The 17,046-nt window shown below is 41.7% G+C and overlaps 1 protein-coding gene across 2 annotated transcripts; it reads left to right on the forward strand.

The window, feature by feature from the left end:
- The first annotated feature begins 2,813 nt into the window (after positions 1-2,813).
- TMEM128 (transmembrane protein 128) lies at positions 2,814-16,837 on the forward strand. Of its 2 annotated transcripts, none has more exons than XM_082838969.1 (5): positions 2,814-2,967; positions 9,250-9,391; positions 12,565-12,723; positions 14,835-14,943; positions 16,184-16,837. In XM_082838969.1, the coding sequence occupies exons 1-4, from the start codon at positions 2,865-2,867 to the stop codon at positions 14,932-14,934; spliced, it is 504 nt and encodes a 167-aa protein (XP_082695095.1). In that variant the 5' UTR covers positions 2,814-2,864; the 3' UTR covers positions 14,935-14,943; positions 16,184-16,837. The 2 variants fall into 2 exon arrangements, with proteins under 2 accessions (XP_082695095.1, XP_082695096.1); XM_082838970.1 differs by lacking the exon at positions 2,814-2,967 and adding an exon at positions 7,509-7,609.
- The last annotated feature ends 209 nt before the right edge of the window (positions 16,838-17,046 follow it).

A 17,046-nucleotide genomic window follows, 5' to 3' on the forward strand; every position in this document is an offset into this window, starting at 1 on the left:
TATCTTTGTCTGGTTTTGGTATCAGAGTGATGGTGGCCTCATAGAATGACTTTGGAAGTGATCCTTCCTCTGCAATTTTTGGAAGAGTTTGAGAAGGATGAGTGTTAGCTCTTCTCTAAATGTTTGATAGAATTCACCTGTGAAGCCATCTGGTCCTAGACTTTGTTTGTTGGAAGATTTTTAATCAGAGTTTCAATTTCATTACTTGTGACTGGTCTGTTCATATTTTCTATTTCTTCCTGGTTCAGTCTTGGAAGGTTATACCTTTCTAAGGATTTGTCCATTCTTCCAGGTTGTCCATTTTATTGGCATAGAGTTGCTTGTAGTATTGTCTTAGGATACTTTATATTTCTGCAGTGTCCATTGTAACTTCTCCTTTTTCATTTCTAATTTTATTGATTTGAGTCCTCTTCCTCTTTTTCTTGATGAGTCTGGCTAAAGGTTTATCAATTTTGTTTATCTTCTCAAAGAACTAGCTTTTAGTTTTATTTATCTTTGCTATTGTTTTCCTCAAAGAACCAGCTTTTAGTTTTATTGATCTTTGCTATTGTTTTCTTTGTTTCTATTTCATTTATTTCTGCTCGGATCTTTATGATTTGTTTCCTTCTACTAACTTTGGGTTTTGTTTGTTCTTCTTTCTCTAGTTCCTTTAGGTGTAACGTTAGATTGTCTATTTGAGATTTTTCTTGTTTCTTGAGGTAGGGTTGTATTGCTATAAACTTCCCTCTTAAACTGCTTTCGCTGCATCCCATAGGTTTTGGATCGTCATGTTTTTGTCATTTGTCTCTAGGTATTTTTTGATTTCCTCTTTGATTTCTTCAGTGATCTCTTGGTTATTTAGTAACGTATTGTTTAGCCTCCATGTGTTTGTGTTTTTTATGTTTTTTTTTCCCTGTAATTGATTTCTAATCTCATAACATTGTGGTCAGAAAAGATGCTTGATATGATTTCAAGTTTTTAAAATTTGCTGAGGCTTGATTTGTTGACCCAAGATGTGACCTATTGTGGAGAATGTTCCATGTGCACTTGAGAAGAAAGTGTAATCTGCTGTTTTTGGATGGAGTGTCCTATAAATATCAATTAAATCTATCTGGTCTATTGTGTCATTTAAAGCTTGTATTTCCTTATTAATTTCCTGTCTGGATGATCTGTCTGTTGGTGTAAATGAGGTGTTAAAGTCCCCCACTATTACTGTGTTACTGTCAATTTCCTCTTTTATAGCTGTTGGCATTTGCCTTGTGTATTGAGGTGCTCCTCTGTTGGGTGCATATTTATTTAGAATTGTTATATCTTCCTCTTGGATTGATCCCTTGATCATTATGTAGTGTCCTTGCTTGTCTCTTGTAACATCCTTTATTTTAAAGTCTATTTTGTCTGATATGAGTATTGCTACTCCAGCTTTCTTTTGATTTCCATTTGCATGGAATATCTTTTTCCATCCCCTCACTTTCAGTCTGTATGTGTCCCTAGGTCTGAAGTGGGTCTCTTGTAGACAGCATATATATAGGTCTTGTTTTTGTATCCATTCAGCGAGCCTATGTCTTTTGGTTGGAGCATTTAATCCATTTACATTTAAGGTAATTATTGATATATATGTTCCTATTACCATTTTCTTAATTGATTTGGGTTTGTTTTTGAAGGTCCTTTTCTTCTCTTGTGTTTCCTGCATAGAGAAGTTCTTTTACCATTGTTGTAGGGCTGGTTTGGTGGTGCTGAATTCTCTTAGCTTTTGTCTGTCTGTAAAGCTTTTGATTTCTCCATTGAATCTGAATGAGATCCTTGCCAGGTAGAGTAATCTTGGTTCTTCCCTCTCATCACTTTAAATATATTGTGCCACTCCCTTCTGGCTTGTAGAGTTTCTGCTGATAAATCAGCTGCTAACCTTATGGGAGTTCCCTTGTATTTTATTTGTCATTTTTCCCCTGTTGCTTTTAATGATTTTTCCTTGGCTTTAATTCTTGTCAGTTTGATTACTATGTGTTTCAGTGTATCTCTCCTTGGGTTTATCCTGCCTGGGACTCTCTGCGCTTCCTGGATTTGGGTGGCTATTTCCTTTTCCGTGTTAGGGAAGTTTTTGACTATAATCTCTTCAAATGTTTTCTCAGGTCCTTTCTCTCTCTCTTCTCCTTCTGGGACCCCTATAATGTGAATGTTGGTGTGTTAATGTCGTCCCAGAGGTCTCTTAGGCTGTTTTCATTTCTTTTCATTCTTTTTTCTTTATTCTGTTCCATGGCAGTGAATTACACCATTCTGTCTTCCAGGTCACTTATCCGTTCTGCCTCAGTTATTCTGCTATTGATTCCTTCTAGTGTATTCTTCATTTCGTTTATTGTATTGTTCATCTCTGTTTGTTTGCTCTTTAATTCTTCTAGGTGTTTGTCAAACATTTCTTGCATCTTCTCAATCTTTGCCTCCATTCTTTTTCCAAGGTCCTGGACCATCTTCACTAACATTATTCTCAATTCTTTTTTTGGAAGGTTGCCTACCTCCACTTCATTTAATTGTTTTTCTGAGGTTTTATCTTATTCATTCATCTGGTACATAGTCCTCTGCCTTTTCATCTACCTTTCTATGAATGTGGTTTTTGTTCCACAGGCTGCAGGACTGTAGTTCTTGCTTCTGCTGTCTGCCCTCTGGTGGATGAGGTTATCTAAGAGGCTTGTGCAAGCTTCCTGATGGGAGGGACTGGTGGTGGGTAGAGCGGGGTGTTGCTCTGGTTGGTGGAGCTCAGTAAAACTTTAATCTGCTTGTCTGCTGATGGGTGGGGTTGAGTTCCCTCCCTGTTGGTTGTTTGGCCTGAGGGGACCCAGCATGGGAGGCTACAGTCTTTTTGGTGGCACTAATGGCAGACTCCAGGAGGGCTCATGCCAAGGAGTACTTCCCAGAACTTCTCCTGCCTGTGTCCTTGTTCCTGCAGTGAGCCACAGCTGCCCCCCGCCTCTGCAGGAGACCCTCCAACACTAGCAGGTAGGTCTGGTTCAGTCTCCTATGGGGTGACTGCTCCTTCCCCCGGGTCCTAATGCACACACCACTTTGTGTGTACCCTCCATGAGTGCAGTCTCTGTTTCCCCTAGTTCTGTCGAAGGCCTGAAATCAAATCCTGTTAGCCTTCAAAGTCTGATTCTCTGGGAATTCCTCCTCCCATTGCCGGACCCCCAGGTTGGGAAGCCTGACATGGGGCTCAGAACCTTTACTCCAGTGGGCGGACTTCTGTGGTATAACTGTTCTCCAGTTTGTGAGTCACCCACCCAGTGGTTATGGGATTTGATTTTATTGTGATGGCGCCCCTCCTACTGTCTCACTGCGGCTTCTCCCTTGTCTTTGGATGTGGGGTATCTTTTTTGGTGAGTTCCAGTGTCTTCCTGTCGATGATTGTTCAACAGTTAGTTGTGATTCTGGTGCTCTCGCAAGAAGGAGTGCATGTCCTTCTATTCTGCCATCTTGAACGAATCCCTACATGTATTAGTAGTTTTAATCTTTACCCAATCTTGTAGACAAAAGAGAGGATCCCTGGCTTGCCCAAGGTTAAAACAGCCAGTAATGACAGAACCAGTAATGACAGCTGGCCAGGCAGCTGGCTCCAGAGTTCATGTTCTTAACTAGCTTAAGTAGGGCTTGGCTGGATTCAGGGGTTGAAACAGTGCTGTGAGACTGCTTGGCTTGGCTTGCATCTCAGAGCTTCCTTCCTAAGGTGGGCTCCTCTGTGTGTCTCCATGGTGACAAGCCCACACGGACCTCAGACAGGTCTTCCCAACAGCTCTAGCCTAAGTCCTGGGGACTGACAAGTCTGGTCTGGGTCATGTGCCCTCTCCTAGGGCAGGGTCAGCCTCCTGAGAACACTGCAGGACTGCTATAGAAGGGAGAAAAAGTGTTTTCTCAGAGGAAGGGATGTCTACACCAAAGACCAGGGTTAATTGTGACCAAGGGTCAAAGTAAAAACCGGGTAATGGAATTCCTATGTCGACGAAAATAATCAATAATCAATAATTAGAAAAGAGTTTTATTTGTGCCAAACTGAGAACTAGCCCAGAAGCCTGGTTCCCAGATTAAGAAACTGCTCTGGAGAAGCAGGTTTTCAGCACAGTTTTATATCTTGTCAGAACAAAGAACATTAAACAAATCAGGGATGCATTTCTTCAAGGTTTTAAAAAAATACCAATGCATACACATACAGCACATACAGTAATGGCCTTGGCACCTGGGAAGGGAGTCTTATCATCAAAGGAGGACCAGCATTGGCGTCCCAGGAAGAGGGGCATTTAATCTTTATTTTTAAAATGGACATTCTTTACATCTGGTCAATGTGCCCTTTTCTTTAATAATTAAAGCAGATGTACAGGGCTTCCCTGGTGGCACAGTGGTTAAGATTCTGCCTGCCAATGCAGGGGACACAGGTTCAAGCCCTGGTCCAGGAAGATTCTACATGCCGCGGAGCAGCTAAGCCTGTGTGCCACAGCTACTGAGCCTGCGCTCTAGGGCCCATGAGCCACAACTACTGAGCACACATGCCACAACTACTGAAGCCCTTGCACCTAGAGGCTGTGCTCTGCAACAAGAGAAGCCACTGCAATGAGAAGCCCACACACCACAATGAAGAGTAGCCCTCGCTTGCTGCAACTAAAGAATGCCCGCGCACAGCAACGAAGACCCAACGCAGCCAAAAATAAATAAATAAATAATTTAATTAAAAAAAATAAAACAGATGTACAAAGTAGGTTTGATAGGCCAAAAACAGGCTATTTTAGTTAGCATAAAATTCTGATTAACTCATGTAGAAGCCAGAATGATTTCCCTATATCTCAATATGTAAAAATTTATTTTATCACCTGCTATGTGCCAGGTGTTTGCAAGGCATTGGGGAGCAGCTATGACATGGTTGTAGCCCCCTGTCAACTGGGAGAGCACAAGCAAAAGGAAAATTGCAACAAAGAGTAACTGGAGGGCTTCCCTGGTGGCGCAGTTGTTGAGTGTCCACCTGCCAATGCAGGGGACACGGGTTCGTGCCCCGGTCTGGGAAGATCCCACATGCCGCGGAGCGGTTGAGCCCGTGAGCCATGGCCGCTGAGCCTGCGCGTCCTGAGCCTGTGCTCCGCAACGGGAGAGGCCACAACAGTGAGAGGCCCGCGTACCGCAAAAAAAAAAAAAGAGTAACTGGAGCCCAAGGAGAAGGGAATAACTGATGAGGAGGTAAGCAGAAACCAAATCCAGAAAGCCTGGCAAGGCCAATTAATAACTACCACTGCTTGAACGTGCGAGGCACTAGCCTAAACAATTGGTATACACTTATCTTCACTCTGGTACCTACTGTGTCACAGATGAGGAAACTGATACTTAGAACAATGAAATAACTTGCCCAAGGAATCCAGAGTGATGGCGCCAGGATTCAATAGTCTATGAACACCTTGGATTTAACCACATTGCTAAGGGAAGGCCAGCAAAGGTCACAGTCAAATTCATTTTTCCCCCAAAAGTAATCCACAGTCAAAATGAAATTTCTTGGTTGGTAGCAAACTGATATCATACATCTATCATTTCGGTGCACAGTACACACATTGAAGAACTTATTTAATGGGCCCTAGCAATGAAGATGTGGTCATTAAATACCGAATTTTTTCCAACCTGCTTTTAAGTATCATCAATATGGTCTGCAAGAAGTGCATTTAAAATATCAGGGGGGAAAAAAAGCTGAAAGGCATTCGGATCCAGATACAAAGGCCCTGAAACCACCAAAGGGGAAACTGATCTGACCCGAACATACTACATATGGAAACCCTGGAATGGTTGCGATGCTCTCGGGAATATTCAATTACAAGGGAGACCCAGCACTGACCTTTTTACAAGGAGACAATCAACAGAAGACTGTATTTGATGAGAGGAATTCACTTCCTGTTAACAAGGCTTCTAACCCTGTACAAGCAAAAGGAGAAGGGAGGGCAAAGACCCCAGGTGGCTTTGAAGAGATAAACCCCTGGTTCTTTAGGAGTCTGAAAAGAAAAAGAAAAAAACAAAACGGGAAAAAGGAGGTATTGTGTAGAAAGGCCATATGATCCACCCAGTTGTTAAATCCTTTTCTCCAAAGGGTTTGCTACAAGGGCTGAAAAAATGATAGAAATAAACCCGTAGAAACTTGACATTCTTTTCTTGAATATTTATTGCATTTCTTCTGCAAACACTCACAACACATAGTGATATTAAAGAGTGCCTAATTCAGATTTTACTTCCTGGGTGGCTTTCTGGACTATCCATCCCTGTATTCAACCTACCTCAAGCCACTCTCCCTGGTCCCCACGTACCACAGCAGAATGAAGGGCTGCCCTTTATTCGGTGCTCTCATAACCTCATATGCAGTATCTCTGTTACGGCATTGGATGGAAATCGTCTCCACCACTAGATTCTAACTTGCCCCTGTCCTCAGCATTTTAGCAGATGTAGCTGCTCAGAAAATGTTTGTTGACTGAATTAATGAAACGCTTCCATACATTTATAAATAGTGCTTTCTACTGTACTAGGTCTCTGTGGTCATTTTTGGCCCAGGAGCTCCTCAAGGGCAACGTCACGTCTTATCCATCTTATCTCCATTGCCTCGCATGGTGCCTAACAGTTCCTAGCAGACAGTAAGTGCTCAGCAAAAGTTTGAAGGGTTAAGCACAAAATTTCTCAACATATGACACGGTAGGAAGGAGGCAAGAAGAGTAGCAATCAGGGTTACTGATGGAGGAAAACTTGTGAATTAGTGACACAGTCTTTTTCAGTTTATGAGCGTGAGTGATGGGAACTGACGGATTTCTGGCAAAGTACAAATTTAGCTTTCACGTTTCTGGCTGGGGGTAATTTCTCACAAGCCGTAAGAAGGGGGCTAACACGAACCACATACGGGTGCTTCACATTTAAAACCCCAGAACAAATCCATGAGGCAGGTATAATCCCCGTTGTACAGAAGAGGAAACAGGCCCAGAAAGGTTTATTTCTTGCCTGAGCCCACCTGAGCGGTCAGCGCCAGGCCCAGACTCCACCGCAGGTTCCCGGGCCCGGCCCAGCGGTCTTTTCCTCCTCCTGGGTGGCCTCTGACTCTTTCACGTCTAGCTGGGCGACTCCTGAGGAGGAGAAGGAGGAAAGAAGCTGAGGGGTGAGATGCTTTGGGCATACAGGAGCCACAGGGTTCAGGACGCAGAGCACAAAAGCAAGGAAGTGCCCCCGTAGGGCCTAGCACACCCACTCGCGCGCATTCGCCGGCATCGGTAAGCTTGACCCTTCTGGGCTTCCGTAGTTCGGAACAAACTGGATACCTCTAGATGGGGAAGGATAAATATTTTGAAATTCAAATCATGTTTCCGGATTTGAGCACTGAGATACCAAAGCCTAACCCTCCGTACGTTCTCACGAACTAAACCTGCGAAGAAAACACAGCCTCTCCTCTTCACAAAGGGAAATCCCTCCCTCCTCCGGCGAACCGAGGCCGGAAGTTCCGGTGGGCTTGACGTCACTACCGCCCAGTTTCTGGGCGGTGCTAAGATGGACGCTCTACAGGCTCGGGACCGAGTCCGGCGGAGATACCTGTTCCCGCGGGACGTGGTGGTCCAGCAGGACCGCGAGGGCTACGCCGGGCCGGGTGAGGCACCCCTCGTGGCGCGCTCCGAGTCGCGCAGACGTTCCCAGAGGCGAGGCGCCGGACACGGCCGGCCCCGCGGGCCTCTCGCAGCCCTACCCAGTCAGGAGGGACAGGGTTTCGTTTTTTCAAGGCTTACCAAGTAGTTTTGCAAGTCGGGTATTTACTGTCGTAAAAGACCCTTAGAGATCAGGTAGCCCTGCGCATCTTGGTCTTCAGGATTCCCAGGAGAGCTGGTTTAACCCCTGTTTGGCCATATCCATTAAAATAAAAAATATCCACAGATTGTATTTCTAAGAACCTAACAAAGGAGCGTACTCGTAGCAGTACACAAGGGCGTGTGTGCAAAGTCTTTAATCTCAGCTTTGCTTGTAATAGCGAACGACTGGAAACATCTAATTGTCCGTCAGCAGGGAGCTGGTTAAATACACTTGGCTGTTTATACATGACACAGCAGGCAGACTTTTATGAACCAATGTGGATGCTTTTCAAAGGGAGGCGCAGAACAACGTATGGTATGCCACCATTTGTGTTCAAACCAGATAACATGCGGTGTGTGTTCACCTGTAGATGCATAGAATATGCAAGAATTCAGTAGACGTTATTACTGGTAGCTGCTTTGGGGCTGGGGAACTGGGCTTAAGGATAAAGAGAGCGATTTCACCTTAGATCTTTTTGTCCTGTATGTTGTAAATCTTGTGTATTTATTACTTTTAAAAAGTAAACGCAGAAAACAGCATGTGCAGGCATGCTGGTTTATAAATTTTGAGAGTGTCTCGCAGAATTTCTATTATGAATAAGCTTCCCAGGAATTCTGATGGTCAGCTAAAAGCTCGGGAACCTTGGCTACATACTAGTGGTTCTCACATGAACTGATAGAGAGGGCATGTCAGTCACATGGGGAACTTGTTAGACCCCATTTGACCCATTCTTTCAGATTGGGTCCCAGATGGAAGGAATTTGACTTGTCCATCACCTGTCTAAGACAAGTACCATGTTGGGACTGGACCTCCAGTGTGCCCTTTCCACTTTTGAGCTGCCCCAAAAGGTTGTGTTTGTTTAAAAAATTAAAATATGTAGTTGTAAGTAGTGTTTTTGGAAAATCAAGTCCATTTTGTGTTCTAATGTTTGCCACTTGCATTTTTCTTAATTAACAGGACTAATGACTTTCCTAGACTACATGTGAAGCATAGCATTAAAATTCCTATACTACCAGATGGCATTATTCTTTCCAAAAGACTATATAAATAAATTTGGTTGCAAAACTCATTTAGCAGCAAAACAAGTTGACTATATTGGACAGGTTTTATGGCAGGCTCCTATTAATTATTTCTAAAAATATAAACCTATTTTGGTGGTTTTACAGAAGAAATTGGTACTATAATGGGAGAGAATGTGGTTCTTAGAAAGCTCTAGGAAATTATTTTATTTGACTTAAAATAGGTGTAATTAAAAAAAAAAAAAAGGAATTCCCTGGCAGTCCAGTAGTTAGGACTCCGCGCTTTTACTGCCGAGGGAGCAGGTTCAGCCCCTGGTCGGGGAACTAAGATCCTGTAAGCGGCACGGCGTGGCCAAAAAAAAGGTATAATTTTTCCTGTGACGTTAATGGTTACTTCATAAGTTGAACTCTCTGTTATTTGCAGAAACCTCTACACCTGTTGAGAAAAAGGAGAAACCTCTTCCAAGACTTAATATCCATTCTGGATTCTGGATTTTGGCATCCATTGCTGTGACCTATTATGTTGATTTCTTTCAAACCGTTAAAGAAAACTTTCACACCAGCAGGTAAGAAAACTTTATTGCTTCGTAAGTTAAACACACTTGTTTTATTTTTCACGTTTTGTGAGCCAACTTCTTCAAACGCTTAGTAGGCGCCTACTTTCTGCAGGGCATGGTGTTGGAGGTGCTGGTGACGCAGAGTTGAAAAAGAGAGTGTGTGTTCTGGGCACGTACTGCAGAGTGGGTGAGGCTGGAAATTATTTCAGTGGGCTTTCTCAGCACAGGTGTTTTGTAGGATGAGGACGGTAGTGAATTTAAGAAGGACCTAATCCATTTGTAAACCACGCAGAGAGAATGACTGAAGGTCTTTAATAAGATCAAGTACAAGAGCATTGGGAGGAGGGAATGAGAATTGTGGTGGGTGGGAATTGGGTCTCAGAGCTCGTTTTCAGAGAATAGTTACAGCCAACAAGGTAACCACATGTACAGGCTGTGATTGAATTAAAGTTGAGGTCACTGGTGGGAGGAGTCAGGAGCTTTGAGGCAGGATGTCAAATAGTCCATTGTTCATGAGGATTGAAATCTCTTTAGTATAAAATCTAGGAGTTGACATGGAGGGGAAGGTTGTTCATCACACTCCTGAGTCCTCACTGGGCATTGGAGAGTGTTCTGGAGGCCCCTAGATAACAGAAAAAGAGGGAGACGTGTTGGTGAGCATCGGAGCTGGCATCGAGAGGGGTGATTTGCTTAAAGTGCGAGTGTAATTGTTTGGAAGTACCAGCGGGGCTAGAAAGATGCAGACGGGACTGTTTGATCCGGTGATATCGTTGGGGGTTGGGGGACACACAGTCTCTCCCACAGAGGCCCTCAGGAAGAGCAGTGACTGCTGGAGGGGCGCCTGAGGAGAGTGAGGGAGCAGGTGGTCCGGGGAAAGCAGGCGGGGGGTGGGGGGGCGGTGTTATGTAAACTATGGCAGGGAGAGAGCTTGTTCCCCTTCCTTATTTCCACAAGCAGGAGCTTTCCCTAAACACTCCCATCTTCTGGCCCTTCCCCTCACTGGCTTCTCCCCTGGGAGGTGCTAGACCTCCTGATAGGGTTTGGGATGAAGAACCAGGCATGTAAGCTCAGCACCTTCTTCCTCTTGGGAGCCAGCTGCCCATGGGAAGCACAGATTCTGGGCTGCTTTTCTGCACCATTGTTTTATGGGGCGACCCTGACATGAGAAGGTCTCTAGGTTTTCACTGTGACTTGAAACCCAGTGGGTAAGTCTGTCTCTTTCTGGGTTTCAGTGTGAGGAAGCACGTTGTCACCATTCACCAAAGCTATCTTCTTTTCGTAGCTCTATCAGTAAAGAAGCTGACAGTTGGTCTTTATCAGTTTGGTTTCTTTGTGTCTTTCAATTGGTCTAGAACTTGGGCTGGGAAAAGAAGGGATGGTTGTTTCAGACACCATCAGTAGCACCTGCTGCTTCGTTCATGAAATATCTCATGAGAGCCTGAGATGTATCCAGTTATGGTCACAGTGATGAACAAGGCACATTTCTCACCCTCCACCAGCTCATTTTAGGCTGTGATAGATGAGTAAGTCATGTGGTGCGTACTGTTTGCGTGTGCGAGGGTATGTGCGGGATGCTGTGAGTGCACCTAGAAGGGGCACCCAGTCCAGCCCAGCCTCAGGAGGTAGGCCTTTCTGAGGTTTCAGGAGAGATGACAGGATTTATCCATTTGTGTCCTATGTATCCTCGTATATGAGAATACTAACTATTCTCAGTAGTTAAAGGAGATGGTGAGGTAAGGAGTAACTCACTACACTGTAAGGTGTTTGGGGGCGCCCACAGGAGTAGCGGCACACAGTAGCCCACCGGTGGTGTGTGACAGAGCCTGGACTCAGCCTCCGGACCAGGACTGGGGGGCATGAAAAGAAAGTGGGAGTCATAGGCCTGTCCTCAAAGAAGTGTCATCTTAGAGGAAAAGAGACAGAAACGCATGGCCGAAGGCTGAGGATTTTGAGTAGAGTCGTGTTGCTTTCTTGCTGAGGCCTCGGTAAGCAGCGGGGAGTTGGGGCAGCTGTGGCGGGAGGGCGCTACCCAGAGGCAGTCTGTGCAGGCTGCCTTCTGCTTTCTCGAAAAGGGTTCATTCCTCTGATTTTCCAAATCTGGCCTCCTCCCATGACCAGCAGGGGCTGGAAGGAAGGGGCTGATGAGCTTTTTCTCACACACACTGAGCCAGGTCTTCTGTGGAGTTGGAAGGAGCAAAAAGCCATTGGCCCTTGGGGGAGGACTGGAGATATTCTAGGAATGGGAGGGTTTCATTTAGAAATCTTTTACGAGAGGCAATATGAATTAACTCCTTCCAAATTGATATTCAGTATTTCAAGAAACCCAGCTTAACTTGGAGGAGTTGATGGTATCTGTTGAAATCTTTATTACTCTCACACTCAAAACTTCAGAAACAACCAGAAAGCCGCTCGCTTTCCTGTATGTTTAAAGAAAAAAATCCTTTTTTGTCAGTTAGTTTATGAAAGTGTGTGTGTGTGTGTGTGTGTTTAAAGTCTGTCTTTTTCATCCTTTCATGCGTCTCACTCTCATCTTTACCTACCCATCTCCTATTAGATCTAGACTTTCTGCAAGCTGGGATTGAGTAACTGTGGGTCCCTCTGCCCCTTCCCCAGTTGATATTCTTCTTAGAAATAGATATTTAGTCTATTAATGAAAACTTTTAAGATACCTGATTTGTTAAGTGCTGTCAATTAGCACTTTTTTTTTTAAACCACTTTATTTTTGTGTACATATTTGCTTAACAATCACTGAATTTCTAGTCAGCTTCAGGTATCTGAAGAGCCTTTAGAAGTAGTTTATATTGTCTAGACCCAAGGTATGCTGCACACAGTCTGGAGCAAAATTGCAAATAACATCTTTCTAAAGATAGGCATAGAAATTCTGATTCAGTAAGTTAAGATTCTTCCTTTCTCTAGTAGCAGGGCTGAGTCATACCTGGCTGGTAGGCCCTGTGTTATGGGACAGGACTCAAAATTCAAATCACCTGTATTCAAAGGTAAACTTACAAAACCTTTGTCAGATACATGCACTGTCAAAAATGGGATCACTGCCATTGGTATGGTAAGCCAGCAATGATATGAGCCTATGTCACATTTCAGATGTGTCAAAAAAGATTATTTACTATTAGGCTGCAGAGGATGTAAAAGAGGATAATAGAAGGGTATTATTTTTGTCTCTACAGTTGGTTTCTGTTTGGCGGTACCTTGTTGCTTGTTAGCTTATCGATTGCATTTTACTGCATAGTCTATCTGGAATGGTATTGTGGAATTGAAGATTATGATATCAAGTATCCAACGTTGATACCTATTACAACTGCTACTTTTATTGTAGCAGGAATTTGGTAAGTTACCTTTGGAATGAAAATTTTTTTGATCAGGTAATGATGTACATGGTACAAAATTCAAGAGAGAAAAAAAAGGGAATAATGGGAAAGCAGTCTCCTTGATTCCCTTTTCAGTAGTATCTTTCTTTACTTATATATTTAGTTATTTAAAATACAAATGGTGGCATGCTATATATATATATATATATATATATATATATATATATATATATATAATTGCATTTTGCTTTTTAAATCATTTTCATTGTGAAGTACAATACAGACAGAAAAGTGGAAGAATCTAAAATATACAGCTGAATTATCATGCAATGAGCCTTGGTGTAAACCCTAACGAGGTCAAGAGAAAGATCTGTGCCGGCCCCCTCTAACCCCTTCCATGCCCCGTCCCAGTCACTGTACCTTCATTCCTGCCCGCAGGTAAACACTGTCCCCACCTTCATGGTAACTGCTTTCTTTTGCATCTCTTATAGAAATGGGTTCATATAGTATGTGTCCTTTTACATTTGACTGTTTACATGCAACATTATGTATGATTCGTCCATATTGTGCATAACAGTTGCTCGTTTTCATTGCTGTTCAGCATTCCATCTTATAACCAACTCCCAGTTTATCTGTTCTGCTGTTGATCGCATTTGGATTGTTTCCAGTTTGGGGTTATTATGAGTGATGCTGTTAAGAGCATTCTTGTGTATGTCTTGTGTGCCTGTGCGTCTTTCTGTCGGATGTATATGTACATGCATACATATATACATATCTCTAGAAGGGAAATCGTTGGCTCATCGGGTATGCAGACCTCCAACTCTAGTAAATAGTGCCAAACTGTTTTCCAGAGTGATCTTTTTTTTTTTTAAATTGAGTTTGGAATTCTTCCATACCAGTACATATAGATGTGTCTCATTCTTTTTAACAGTTACATTATTATCACTGCATGGACATATCATGATTTATTTAACCAGCTCCCTGTTTTTTTATTCTTTTTTTTTATTCTTTCATTTTTTATTCTTTCATTACAAATAATGCCACAATTAACATCATTTTTCATAAGCTAAGAGGTTCTCAATGAAAAGTTTTTTTTAATGTTTATAAAAGTATTTTATAACTTGCTCATTAAAGAAAAATCTGTAAATTACAGAAAAACACAAAGGAAGTAAATCCCATGATCCTGCCAACCAGAGAGAAAATTACACTGAACATTGTGTATGGGCTTTTAGGTTTTTTCCTCTCTTTATATTAATTGCATTTTAATTTAGGGAAAACCACACACCTTTGTACATATTCAGTTTAAATGTATTTTTTCCATTATGTATTTTCTGTAGTTGAAGTTTATGGGTGTTTGACATATGTTGCATTGTGATGTGGTTTTTTATTAACCCTTCGGTGACGCGTGTAGACAGTTGTCTTATTTTACAATTTCTTATAAGGCTAACGTCACCCCCAGAAATATTATTGTATGTTTTAGAACAGTAGGATTATAGCTATTTAAATGTCTACTTCTCAAAATATTATGTTAGTCATTAACTATCTGAAACACTTATTTAATTGACTATAATTTTCCTTTATTAACTTCTGCTGTTAAAAATTCAGTTCATAAAAATCGTTGCACTTAGAAAGTGTGTTATTCTTACCTGGTGACAGGAATAGTATTTTTCTCAATGGAAAGTTTAATAGCAGCTTATAAATGATTACTTTTTCATTCTGTTTCTAACAGAAAAATACTTTAACCGTCTTTTTTTTTTTTTTTTTTTTACCATTATAGTTTGGTAGTGTGTGAGATCGTAAAAGCAGGCTGTAGTCATTTTATTTCGTGTTCCTTTACAGATACTAATGTTAAGAGACTGAAGTGTCTGTTAAGCCAGGCCAGCTCTCGTTAGAGGAGCTTTAGTGATTCCAGTTCTGAGTACTTTGTGAAGAAATTGTGATATTTCCAATATTGGCTAAGTCACATATCTGAGAAACATGATTTATATATAGAAAGTTACTGGCTGAATGAACTTTCCCAAACCGGGTAAAAATGAGTCCTTTAAGTCTAGATTCTGCAGTAGAATATAGTTGTGTAGAGTATAGCTATAGTTGTGAACTGTGTGGCTATTTTGTCCTTTTCTTTTCAGCTTCAATGTTGCTTTATGGCATGTGTGGTCATTTTTCACTCCACTGCTGTTGTTTACCCAGTTTATGGGGGTTGTAATGTTGATCTCACTCCTTGGATGATTTCTAAAGGTAAGATTTCTGGAATGGTATTTCTAATAATGAATGCATTTGAAAAAGTCTTTCATGATAATTTTCAGTGGACATAGCAGTAACGGACTAGTAAATTATTTCAGTCATGTTTACACGAGAGTTGTTCATCCATTGAACTCTGAGGTAGAAGGGACTGTGATCCCTTCCCATTTGCATAATTTAGTTCTAAGTGACTACTTTTTAGAGAAGGCACCCTGACCTTCCAAGATCTCATGAAGAGAGTATTTGCACCTTCCAATATGGATAAGTTCACACATTGACCCATTTTCTATTGCAGTAAACTTCCACCTACTTCTATACTGATGACTATTGGCTAGATCGTTCTTAGTTAATGGGAATATGGGAAGAATGGGCAATTTTACCCAGTTGAGAAGAAAAATCTGTTTTCTAACTGTCCTGGCTGCCTCGTAAAAATCTGATGGATGGCACACCAGCCTTTCCCTTCCATGTTATTTATAGAATTTCTGCTTCCCCAGAGACCACCGTGTCCCTGGGCCTGCTGCCTTCACAGTGGGGTCTATTTGCTAATTGTCAGATAACTCATTTATTGAATAAGTATGTGTTCAGAGTACTCACTGTACATGCTTAGGGACATGGTGAAAAAGACAGACGGTCCCTCTCTTCATGTTGCTTACGTTAGAACTTGGAGAAAATCTATTCCATATGTCAGTTTACTTACTTGTAAACTTGAAAACTGAGACCCAGAGAAGTAAACTTGGAAAACTGGGCCCAGAGAAGAAAAAGTTAATGCACTCAATTATTGGGGTGCAAAAGAAAACTGACATTTCAGCTCACAGACAGCATGTTCTCCCTTTGGAGTTTTAAAGGAAAGTCCCTATAACCAGGTAAAGAAGAAATGGATGTCCTCTCATTGTTGCTAGTCTGAAAATAGCTGCTAGCACACACATGCTGATGTGCAGAGTCCCTTCCACACGTTGTGCTGTGTCTAGGACCGTTTGGACTCTCACAGTATGTCCTCTGTCCCTGTTGACCTGTCGCCACAAGAACATTCCCTCATCTGACCCTGTCTGCTTTGAATCTCTGGCTGTTCCATATTGAGTTTTTCCACATGTTCAGGAGCTTTTGACTTACTGCCGACATCAACGTTTAATTGGTAACAGAGAGCCAGAGAATGTTGTAGGCAGGGAGATTGAACTGTGCTTTTTAATATTAAATCCAACAGCCTGAGATAGAATGTCTCGCTTGGGTTTTCTTTCAGGTGTAAGGGCATGTCAGTTTAAAGTGAATGATTAATATCCAGCTAGCTGAAAGCACCGCAGACATAATGGAAAAGCTACAGTGTGTTTTTGCATCTATGAAGTGAATGGTTTCCTTGGAAGAATTGTAACTTTATAGCTCTGTAGTTGAAATCAGAATAAATTATATTTCATTTGTATATTCCTAAACTCATTATCGAATTGTTCAGATTCAAAGTAGAAATATTCTATTCAAGACAGAAATAACTAATTTGCAGTGTTAATCTGTTTGGATCATTGGAGAAATTGTTGGTGTAAAAATTTAAATGAATTTTCATTAGAGATGCATAATGTACTCCCGATAGTTCAGAGAAGTTGTTCACTCTTCCATTTAAGGGTGAGCAGTTCAGTGTTTGAGATGACTGGCTGTGTATATAAAGGAATGATAGTGTCATGTGCCTTTAACCCAACTTCAGCAATTCCTAATAATACCGTTTTTATAATAGCTTTGTAAGGAGGAGGACCAGTTGAAAGGATTTTGTGTTTTCCCATCACTTAAGATTTATCACTGTGTAAATTACTGGGTTTTTAGCATTTGTTTAACATATGAACTTTTAATCATCTTAAGTACGTGTAATTTTTTTCTTAATATTTAAATAAAGTATTTCTATAACTTTCTTGTGGGTTTTGTTAATACAGACTTTGGAATTGTTTCTGTCTTCAGCTATTAGCACTTTTACTATAGAAATAAGACTTCTTTCTAGAGAAGGCTACTCTGCTTTTCAAAGACCAATGGAAGACAGTATTTGCACTTTCAGATGCAAATATGTTTACATTAAACCTAAACATCGTAAGCATTGTGACATTTTAAGTACCTTATGTTGGT

The sequence above is a fragment of the Leucopleurus acutus genome (assembly GCF_964270905.1).
Source record: "Leucopleurus acutus genome assembly, chromosome: 4".
In the NCBI taxonomy this organism is placed as follows: domain Eukaryota; kingdom Metazoa; phylum Chordata; class Mammalia; order Artiodactyla; family Delphinidae; genus Leucopleurus; species Leucopleurus acutus.